We start from the raw sequence: 10,631 nt of genomic DNA on the forward strand, positions 1-10,631 counted from the left end.
AAGGGGAGGAAGATGAGGGAGAAGGGGAAGGGGAGGAGGATGCAGAGGAGGGGGCAGGGGGTGGGGCAGGGCCCCCGTCTCCCGTGCCCAAGGTGAGGTGACGGGCACAGGCAGGCCGAGAGGACTCCGACTGTGGAGAAACTGCAAAGGAACAGGGAGAGAGAAGCGGTCAGGGCCTTCACCTCCCTTCTGGTGCCTCTTGCTGGCCCAGCCGTGGACACTTGCTGGGCCACCAGGTCCTGCCCAGGAAGCCCCAGCTGCTTCACAGGAGCCAGCCGTAGGATGCACCTGACAACTGCACACCACGGTTCTTAACCCAAAGGTCACTGGAGGAAACTGAGGCAGAGGGCTGCAGTATCCTCCCCAAGGGCACACAGAGAGGACGCAGCAGTCAGGGTGTAAACTCAGTCAGTGTGGCCCCGAACTTGCACTCCCACATCCTGTGACAGCACTGGCCTGGCCCTGGGCAATGTACCCTGGCCCTGAAACTAGGAACTACCTTGACCAGTGCTGGTGACTGATCCCCGGTGGAGGCTGCAGTGAGCTCTGACCACAACCACCGCACTCCAGCCTGGGCGAAGACAAAACAGGAAAACAGGCTGCAGGGGCAGAGCTGGGATTCAAACCTAAGTCCCCCTCCAAGACAAAAACAAGCTCCGGCCTGCTGCGCCAGCTGCCTCTCGTGGGAGTTTCTCCTGTTTGGTGGAGGGAAGAATGGGAGGCTGACAGGGTGAGATTCCAGTGCAGAGCCAGGAAATGGCAGAGCTGGGGAGCACAGCAAGGCTGGTCTTCACCCCAAGCTCTTCACTCTGTGCTGAGTCCCCACCCAAGGAATTACATCTGCTCAGGACTCAGTGACACCACTGACCAGTGTCGGTGGCAATGACAAAGGTTTGCCTCTTCCTCCAAACCAGGCATGGTGCTTCATATGTCACCTCGTTCGCCCCCAAAGAGCCCGCTGCACTGTGCTAAGTACTACAGTCGCGATGCCACAGCCACAGGATGGAGATGACTGACAGAGGCCACACCACAGCAAGGATGCCAGCAGAGTGGTGTGAGGACAGCGCCAGGGAAGGAAAGGGGTCAAGAGGGCAGCACCAGAGCCACCCCTTGATCCAGAGGCTGGCCCTCACCAGCCACATGACCACAGGCAAGTGGATTGATGTGTCCACCTCAGTTTCCTCATCTATAAAACGGGGATTTCTTCATTCATCCAACACCCTTTATGGCCAGGTGGAGTGGCTCATGCCTGTAATCCTAGCACTTTGGGAGGCCGAGGCAGACAGATCACCTGAGGTTGGCAGTTTGAGACCAGCCTGACAAACATGAAACCCTGTTTCTACGAAAAATACCAAATTAGCCAGGTGTGGTGGCACATGCCTGTAATCCCAACTACTCGAGAGGCTGAGGCAGGAGAATTGAACCTGGGAGGCAGAGGTTGCAGTGAGCCAAGATCGCACCACTGCACTCCAGCCCGGGCAACAAGAGCAAAACTCTCTCTCACAAACAAAAAAAGATTATCAATGAGTGGAGTGTACAGTCCCTCAGCTGCCAAGGGCTTCGGGGAAGATGAAGCAGAGGCGATGAGGACAGCACGTACTTCCCAGGATGTGCGGAGGGACGGATGAGTGCGCAGAAAGAGCCAGGCTGCACCTGCTGCCGGGTGAGGACAGTCTGAGCCTCAGCTTTTCCTAGCCTCATCGCTATTCCTAGCACCTTAAGCATAAAATGCTCCACAGACCAGAGCGCAATGCAAACACACGAGATCCATTTCTGTATGGGATAGGATTATGGGTGAACTTTCTTTTCTTTTTAAAACTACCTAGAATAAACAAATAAAACATAACCTCACACTCCCCCTGAAAACAACTACTATTAGCTTCCGGATACACCTTTATCACTTTTAAGGCCCAGGGGCCAAATCCAGCATACCACCTGTTTTCCTATATCAAGTTTTAGGGGAACGCTGCCCTGCCCATTTGTTTACTTATCCCCTACAGCTTCTGATTCTTTTCTGAGACGAAGTCTTGCTCTGTCACCCAGGCTGGAGTGCAGCGGCATGATCTCGGCTCACTGCAACCTCCATCTCCTGAGTTCAAGCGATTCTCCTGCCTCAGCCTCCCGAGTAGCTGGGACTAGAGGCAAGTGCCACCACGCCCAGCTGATTTTTGTATTTTTAGGGGAGACGGGGTTTCACCATGTTGGCCAGGATGGTCTCAATCTCTTCACCTCATGATCTGCTCGCGTTGGCCTCCTCCCAAAGTGCTGGGATTACAGGCGTGAGCCACCGCGCCTAGATCTACAGCTTCTGATTTTAAAGAAATTGTGGGCCCCTGAGAATGTCATGAGTCCTAGGTACCATGTCTCTGTACTTAATGCATAAATCATTTCCAGCTATTAATAAAAAAAAAAAGGAGGGGAGGTGGCAGGCACGGTGGCTCATGCTCGCAATCCCAGCACTTTGGAGGCTGAGGCAGGCAGAGCACTTGAGGTCAAGAGATCAAGACCATCCTGGCCAGCATAGTAAAACCCCATCTCTATTAAAAATAGGAAAATTAGGCCGGGTGCGGTGGCTCAAGCCTGTAATCCCAGCACTTTGGGAGGCCGAGGCGGGTGGATCACTTGGAGGATAGAAGTTTGAGACCATTCTGGCCAGCATAGTAAAACCCCATCTCTATTAAAAATAGGAAAATTAGGCCGGGCGCGGTGGCTCAAGCCTGTAATCCCAGCACTTTGGGAGGCCGAGACGGGCGGATCACGAGGTCAGGAGATCGAGACCATCCTGGCTAATACGGTGAAACCCCGTCTCTACTAAAAATACAAAAAACTAGCCGGGCGACGAGGCAGGCGCCTGTAGTCCCAGCTACTCGGGAGGCTGAGGCAGAAGAATGGCGTGAACCCGGGAGGCGGAGCTTGCAGTGAGCTGAGATCCGGCCACTGCACTCCAGCCTGGGCGACAGAGCAAGACTCCGTCTCAAAAAAAAAAAAAAAAAAAAATAGGAAAATTCGCTGGGTGTGGTGGCACACACCTGTAGTCCCAGCTACTCAGGAGGCTGAGGCAGGAGAATCGCTTGTACTCAGGAAGCAGAGGTTGCAGTGGGCTGAGGTTACGCCACTGCACTCCAGTCTTGGCAACAGAGCGAAACAAGGTAAACATGACCTGGCGCAGAGTGGTGTGCCTGCTCTACCACAGAACCAGTGCTCACGGCTCACAGCTGGTGCCCATAGCTAACTGCACCTTCCTCTCCTCTCCCTCCACCTCCTCCTCCAAATACATATGTTCACGCAGAAGGCAGGCCTAAACCTAGAGTTCTCAACGGAGTCCAGGGCTCAGCAGCATGCATTGTTTAAAATGAAAATTCCCAGGTCCCGCTCCAGACCTGCAGAATCAGAACCCCTGGGAGTGGGCCCAGTGATGTACATAGTAACAAGTCCTCCTTGCAACTGAGCTGTGCGTTCAAGTTTGGTCTAAACTGCTCACAGGGTTACCACTGTGTGTAGGGTTGGAAGAGAAGATTCCTCCTTGGGCAGCGCACATCTCAGAAATCAAAAACTTGGGCTTCAGACTCATAGACACACCAGGGCTCAAGGCCCAGGCACCCCATGGAGCATCTGGCTGTGCGTCCTTGGGCAAGTGCCTGCCATTTTTCAGGCTGTCTGCTTCTCTGAATATAGCAACTCGAAGAGTCCCTCTCCTGGGGAGATGAAGTCCCAGTGCAGTGACACTAACGCTTAGTGTGCCGAAATCAAGTGTCACACGTGCTGACCGCTCCCACACAGCCCCAGCGCATCGGTTTTTCCTTTATGTACATCTGTATGCACCTACAGCCTTGATCACATCTAATACAAAGGGAAGGGAAAGGTTCTGTCTAATGACACAATCACCACCACCATCACTACCAAAAACAGCCGATCCCCACACAACTCCAAGGCCACCTGCCCAGCTCCACCCTGGCCCCACATACCCGTTTTGCCTGTCCTCCAGGCCCTGAGACGGGGCAGCAGGCTGGGCACAGGCAGAGGAATGGGATCTCTGTCCCCGATCCGGACCTCAGCCACCAGCTCCAGCATGTCCTCACTTCTGCAAGGCGGAAGGGGTGGGTGAGCCTTAGGGGTGCTTCTGGCTCTCACACCGAGGCCTCTCCCACTCCAGCTGCCCAGCTACTCACTCGCCAGGCCGCAGGTCCAGGCGGCTGGGAACCCAGGTATCCGGGGGATCCAGGACACTCACCAGCCCGGCAAGGAAGCTGTCCGCGGCCATGTCCAACACCTGGAAGAAGCCAGAGAGGCTCTATGCTGTCCCTGGCCACATGAAGACTGGCAAATCCTACTTCCCAACTCCCTAACCTCTCAGGAACCCAGACATCTAAGATCCCCAAGAAAACTGAGGATCTAATTCCTGTAGCTTGACAGCCATCAGCACTCAAAGCTCAGGCCCAGATCAGGCCCCCAGACTCTCCAACATTGCCCCTGGTCAGCATCGCAGAGCCAGAAGTCCAGGTCCTCAAACCCCATTCCCTCGGACTCAGGCACCCATCCCTTCCTCCAATACCCGTGAGTCAGGCCCCCAGTCCCCTCTTCTTACTCACAGTAGCTGTGTCAGTCCCCCCTGATTCCTGGGAACGGGGCTCTGACCGCGGACTCCGGCAGCGCCGCCATCGAAGGCCATGACACCGAGAGCCATCTGGTGAGAGATTTGTATGGAGTATTGGACACAGGGGACTCGCTCCGAGACTTGTGGGGTAGAGGAAAGAGGAGCTTGATCTAGTTCCTGACAGCGGAACCAGCCTCCCGCCTGCTCTCCAGGCCTCCACGCTCTGCCTCCCAGGAGGACTTCCCAGCACCCACTTCTGAGGCTCTGATGCTCAGCCATTTGTCCTCCTGTCTGCCCTCAGACACCTCAACCTGGCATTCAGGCCTTGCTGGGATGCAGTCCCCACAGACGTCTCCTGCCTCCCCCAACCCCACTCACACCTTCCTGCATGCCAGCCCCAAGGAACCCCAGCACAGCTCCTCGCCGCTGCACCTGTGCTGTGGGCCTGCTGCAGCCCATCAGGCTTCCCTCTAATCCTAGGTCCTTAGACTCATAGGTCCTTAGAGAGCCCGTTCACCTGTCCCCGCTCTGGGAAGGTGCCCTGACCCGTCTCCCACCATGCTAGCTGAGGTGGGCCTCCTGCCCTCTCCCAGCACTGTGCCTGTCTCCCTTCCACTGCACATTAGGCCCTTCCAAGGCAGCCACAGGGTATCTGCCCATTTTTGGCTCCCCGGGCCAGCACAAGGGTGGCACCCAGGTGGCTTCAGAAAAGCTTGTATCAATGACATTAGGATAAAGAGCGCCGAGAGAGGGCGGGGCTGAAAGGAACCGGAAGCCGCCATACCTTTATCATTGGGCAGGTCCCCCTGCAGGGAGCTTCCCACAGCCTGCTGGATGGCTCGCTGGGGAAGGGGGGAAGAACCAAGCGTCAGAGGACCCAGGCAGATGCTTTGCAACCTCTGCCCCTTGGGAGACAGACATCCCAGACACTGACAGCCAGAATCAAGTGCTTCATGGGAGCCAGGAGTCCAGTGCCCCTGCCTTGGGCCCTGGAGTCAGGCCCCTGGAGTGTGGATGCCCAGCTCCTCCATCCCTCAGTGCCAGGAGCCCAGCAGCCTCACCAGGATAAAGGCAGAAGGAGAAAGCGTGGGGTCTCTGTCTGGCGGACCATCGCCCCGATCCTCGCCCGACTCCTCTGTCTTCCCTCGAGACTCATCTTCTTCCTCCATGGTCACCTGGGGGTCCAGGGGTGACAGTTTGGAGTGGAGGTCCCGGGAGAAAGGACGGAAGTAGAGGATAGACATGAAGACCTCAAGGGCCCCACACTATCTCCCTCAGCATCCCCTTTGGCACCCCTCCTCTCCTCCACCTCATCCCGCTCCACCCTGTGCTTGGGTGGGCGCTGGGCCCAGCATAGACACCCCAGGGACTAGGAGCAATTCTCTTCCTTTTTTCTGGGTTTCAGGTGCCTCTTATGTCAAAGGGAGGCCTCCCCGGCCTCCACTTTTAACATTTCACTCCTCAATTCCCGTGGCTTTCCCAACAACGTATCCAAACTTCAAGACCTCGTTCCCTGGCCTCCTAAGAGGCAAAGCCAACACCGAGGTGTTCTGTGTGTGCTGCACCGTGATTTCAGAGTGTGTTCCACAGTCCTATAAACCCACCTTTCCCAAGGCCAATGTGCTGGGCAATATTCAACGCCATGCCTCAAACACCACACAGCTTCCTAGAGCATCAACTGTCCTCGATGGTGAGGAAAACCCCCAAATTTTATTTATATACCTAAGTTGGAAACTTCACTGAGTGATCTGCAAAACCAGTATGCCATTTTTAAAATGAAAACGCTAAACTTCAGAAAGGCATGCTGAAGGGAAACTTTATAGGAGGCATTTACTTATTGCCATCTGCCCAAAGCCTTTGCAATGTCATGGAAATTCTTTGATACGATTCCCCAGTCAGGCAGTTGACAGATCATCCATTAAACGGTGGATGTCTTGATTAGGGCTTCAGAAAAGTATGAATATTTCAGCTGTAAGCTTCCCCACGACTGTCAAATCTGCTACTCGTAAGACAATATCCAATCTCAAAATTCCTAGAAAGCTTCAAAATCCCTAACCCACAACTCAGTATGCTTAATTGTAAATGCACGAAACAGGAGTATCTATCTCAGACAATGGCTGTGAATATTGAAAGCCTGACTTCTGCCACACAGTTAGAGTACCTCAAGTGCTCAATACGGATGAACAGGAATGACACCATTAGCCCTTAAAGCTCAGGTTTCCCCTACATCTGCCTCCCTGCTTCCCCCACAGCTTTCCTGCAAAGACAAGACCCTGGTCCTGTTCTGCATCCCATATAGATTTTCAAACCATGCCAAGCCTCTACATTCAGCCTCCCAGGTCCACCTAATTCCTAACTTCCTAAGACACACCCAACCCTGATAGTCTATTACATCCCAGCCTCTTTTACCAACACTCAATATGCTCAGCCCCGTGGGCAGTTCCTGGCCCTGGGACTGTTCTCCAGCACCTCCCGGGGAAGCACATGCTACCTAGAACAGTGACTGTCACATATGAGAAGCTTAATCAACATCTGCTGACTATAGGCTCAGGGATCCCCAAACCCTCTGCAGTATACAAAGATGCTTGCTTGCTCATTTAGACAGCACCAGGCTTTGCAGACACACCCTCAGCTACCCCACTTAGATCTTTTGGACAGAAGAATGCTCTACAGATACTGCTAGGTCCTGTCTGGATCAGTGGTTTCCCCAACAGGGTCATATACCAGTTTAGTGCTTCACAAATAGCTTGTTATAAAAAGTAAATAGAACAAAATAGTTCTTCGCAGCACATCGCAAGTAGTAAGTGGAAATGTCAATTTGTGGAAGGTGAGTTAATGTTAACACATTATGTTATATAATGTCAAATACATTATGACTGTCTGTACTAGGTCTTAATGAAAAAATGTATCTTAATGCAGATCACGGTCAACATGGTTGGAAAAGCACTGTCTCTTCCAGCCTAAAGTAGATTAATTCTAACTCTCTCAATAACCCCCAGGGTAATGCAGAATTTTAAAACATTTTTCATTTGAATCACTTTCTGAAGGGCAAGTATATCTAAGCTGGGCAAAATTTCCTCATTCTCTTTCTGTATTATTCACCACAAGCTGATCCGACCCGAAAGGCATTCGAATTTGCTCCAGGCATAAAAACTGCATTCCTGCAGTCACATTCAAGCCATCTAGATGGTTCCAGGTCCTTCTAACTGCCCCCAGCCTCCTGTCACCCATTATTAGACACTACCCATACCCTGGAGACCTCAGACCCTCAGTACATCTCAATATTTGACGCCCTCCCCTGGTGGGCATATCCCAACCCCCTAGGGGGCTCTAAGACTTGCTAGCCCTTGGCAGTTATTCTAGGCCTGATAAATGGCCCCAGACCTATGCAGACCAGTTGCATCCTCAGGCCAGCCCAGGTAGACTCTTTCCAGCCCTAACAGACATACCCCAAGCGCTCTAGATGGCTCTGAAGATACTCCTCAGGTCTTGCAGACCCTCCTTCACCCCTGGGATATATCTCAAGATCTCAAGATGGCCCCAGAACCCTCTAACCAGACCCTAGTCCCCGGTCAGCCCATAAAGACAATCTACAGTGTCTACAGACACGATCCAGGCCAGCTATATGATGGAGGGCAGGCCTTAGGCTCGGTCTAGGCCCAGGGACGCCCCCGGTCCTCTCGGAGAAGCCCCACTGACGCCCCCAGGAACCCACGGATGCGTCCCAGGGCCCTGAGAAGGCCCCCCTCTCGGCGCCAGGTTTCGCCGCAGCTCCCGGGCCCGAGACCACCCCATGAAGCCCTCCAGGACCCGTGGCTTGCGGGGAGGACCCCGGGACAACTAGCGACCCAACTCCGCCCCGCCCACCCCAATAGGCCCGAGCCCCGCGGCCCGGACCGCCGCCGCCATCTTACCCCGCCGCTCGGGCTGCGGCTCCGGCCCCGGCGCGGGGCGGGGCAGGCTGGGGCGGGGTTCGTCAGCAAAGGAGGAGAGAGGCGGAGCTAAAGCGCCGCCGAGCTTGCCGGGATTTCAAGTACCGAGCTCGGCGCCGTGAAGGCCGGCGGAAACGCAACCGGACTCGGTTTCCCAGAAGCCAATGGGACACATGGGGCGGGGTCCGCGCGATGCACGCCGGGAGGCGTAGTCTGCGCACCGCCTCTGTCGCGCGGGGACAGCTAGTGGGGTGAGAGGTGAAGTGGGCGGGGCCGCGGTAGCCCGCGATGACGCCCCAGAGTGCCCTGCGCGCGCGCGGAAAGGGTGGCGGAACAGGAGGTGACGTAAAAGGCACTAAACAGAATAGATGCAAGGGAATTGTAGTTCGGCGGAGTGAGCACGACTTGCTGGATGTTGTCCTACCCACATTCTGGGGCTCTCAGAATCCAGATCCTCTAGGTCCCCTTAAATTTAGAACCAGATGGGATGCAGTGGCGCACACCGTAGTCCCACTCGGGAGACTGAGGCGGAAGGATCGCTTCAGCCTAGAAGTTGGAGGCCAGCCTGGGCAACATAGGGAGGTCCCGTCTCTAAAAAATAAAAATAGGCCGGGCGCGGCCTGTATCCCAGCACTTTGGGAGGCCGAGGCAGGCGGATAACCTGAGGTCAGGAGTTCAAGACCAGCCTGACCAACACGGTGAAACCCAGTCTCTACTAAAAATACAAAAATTAGCCGGGCGTGGTGGCTAACGCCTGTAATCCCAGCTACTCGGGAGCCTGAGGTAGGAGAATCGCTTGAACCCGGGAGGCGGAGGTTGCAATGAGCCGAGATTGCGCCACTGCACTCCAGCATGGGCTACAAGAAGGAAACTCTGCTCAAAAATAAATAAATAAAAATAAACTTAGAACCTTAGAACCTAGAAGCCTGACCCCAGAGCCGCCTCATTCAGTACAGAGAAGTCTGAATTCCCAATCCTCTCACTCAGAGCAGAGTCCAGACTCCTATTTCCCTCTTCCTTTGGACTCAGGAGTCTGATTCTTCCTTCCTCAGACCCAAGAGTAGGTCTCCCAGACTCGTCCTGGTCTCAAGCTCTCACATACGAATTCGGGTCCCCCCAACCCAGTGGCCTCACTCAGACCCAGAATCCTGGGTCCCCAGCCTCTCTAACCCCTGGACCTAAGAGTCCAGGTCCCCGGCTCCCTCCTTTACCGAACTAAGGACCCCAGACGCCTTCCTCCGTGACATCCTCCTCCCCAGGACCCAGGAGTCCACATCTCCAGCCCATTTTCTCCTAGGGACCCAGGAGTCTGGGCCCTCGGCTTCCTCCTCCTTCAAGACCCAGAAATCCTGGCCCCAGGCTCTTCATGACCCAGGCATCCCAACTTGGGCGAGCTGGCTCATGGATTAGGAATGCAGTGATCTCACGGCCCCTCCCTGCCCCGTTACCCCGCTGTCCCCCTCTAGGGCCCCACTCTCCTCCCAGTCTGTCTTCCGCTTGGCTGGGACAGCGGGAACCGGAAGCCTGGGTCCCTTAGCAGGCGGAGACTCTAGACTCTAACCCAGACGCCCGGGTCGAAAGCTTGGCTAGGATCCCAGGAGGGAGGTGGAGCTTCTCCTCAAAACCTGCTGCTGCTTCGGAGCGCCCTATATACGGCCGCGCGCGCGAGTCGACGAGCCCCGCCTACCATACTAAGGCCTCAGAGACCATGCCCCAAGCAGCAGTGTCGCAGGGGTCCTTATTTGCATATCCCCTCCCCTGACGAGCTTCCCGCCCCGTCTGCTGAAAGAATAAGTTTATATTAGCATAGCCACGCCCACAGACCGCCCTCCCGCTGAGAGCGCGTGGCGCCGCTCAGGGCGAGCACAGGTCTCTCATTAGCATAGCCCCGCCTCATTCGGAATTCCCCTTCGCAGCGAATCCCGTTCCCTTTCCCTTATTAACATAGCTCCTCCCTTTCTTTGGCCCGTCCCCCTCCTTAAGTGTGCCGAGACGCGAGCCTTCCTCGCCAGAGCTCATGATTATGCAGTAGCCTCATTAGCGTAGCCCGCCCCCCCCGGGTCCCGCCCGGCTCCCCCGCCGGCGGTAGCGAACGCAGCAGCAGC

The 10,631-nt window shown here is 55.2% G+C and overlaps 2 protein-coding genes across 2 annotated transcripts in view; one reads left to right on the top strand and one right to left on the bottom strand.

Annotated features, from left to right (window-relative positions):
- The window catches only part of SCAF1 (SR-related CTD-associated factor 1), a 16,183-nt gene extending 7,594 nt beyond the window's left edge, over positions 1–8,589 (bottom strand). Inside the window, 8 exon segments of the mRNA XM_011946516.1 lie at positions 5–76; positions 79–141; positions 3,966–4,081; positions 4,170–4,270; positions 4,590–4,684; positions 5,379–5,436; positions 5,656–5,769; positions 8,509–8,589. Of these exon segments, the coding sequence (XP_011801906.1) occupies positions 5–76; positions 79–141; positions 3,966–4,081; positions 4,170–4,270; positions 4,590–4,684; positions 5,379–5,436; positions 5,656–5,763 (613 nt within the window). The 5' untranslated portion in view covers positions 5,764–5,769; positions 8,509–8,589.
- Positions 8,590–8,814: 225 nt separating this feature from the next.
- RRAS (related RAS viral (r-ras) oncogene homolog) overlaps positions 8,815–10,631 on the top strand; it is a 6,879-nt gene continuing 5,062 nt past the window's right edge. The window contains exon 1 of the mRNA XM_011946518.1: positions 8,815–8,866. Coding sequence (XP_011801908.1) covers positions 8,815–8,866 — 52 coding nt within the window. The remainder of the gene's footprint in view (positions 8,867–10,631) is intronic.

Source organism: Colobus angolensis, unplaced genomic scaffold, assembly GCF_000951035.1.
Source record: "Colobus angolensis palliatus isolate OR3802 unplaced genomic scaffold, Cang.pa_1.0 Scaffold25, whole genome shotgun sequence".
Classification (NCBI taxonomy): domain Eukaryota; kingdom Metazoa; phylum Chordata; class Mammalia; order Primates; family Cercopithecidae; genus Colobus; species Colobus angolensis.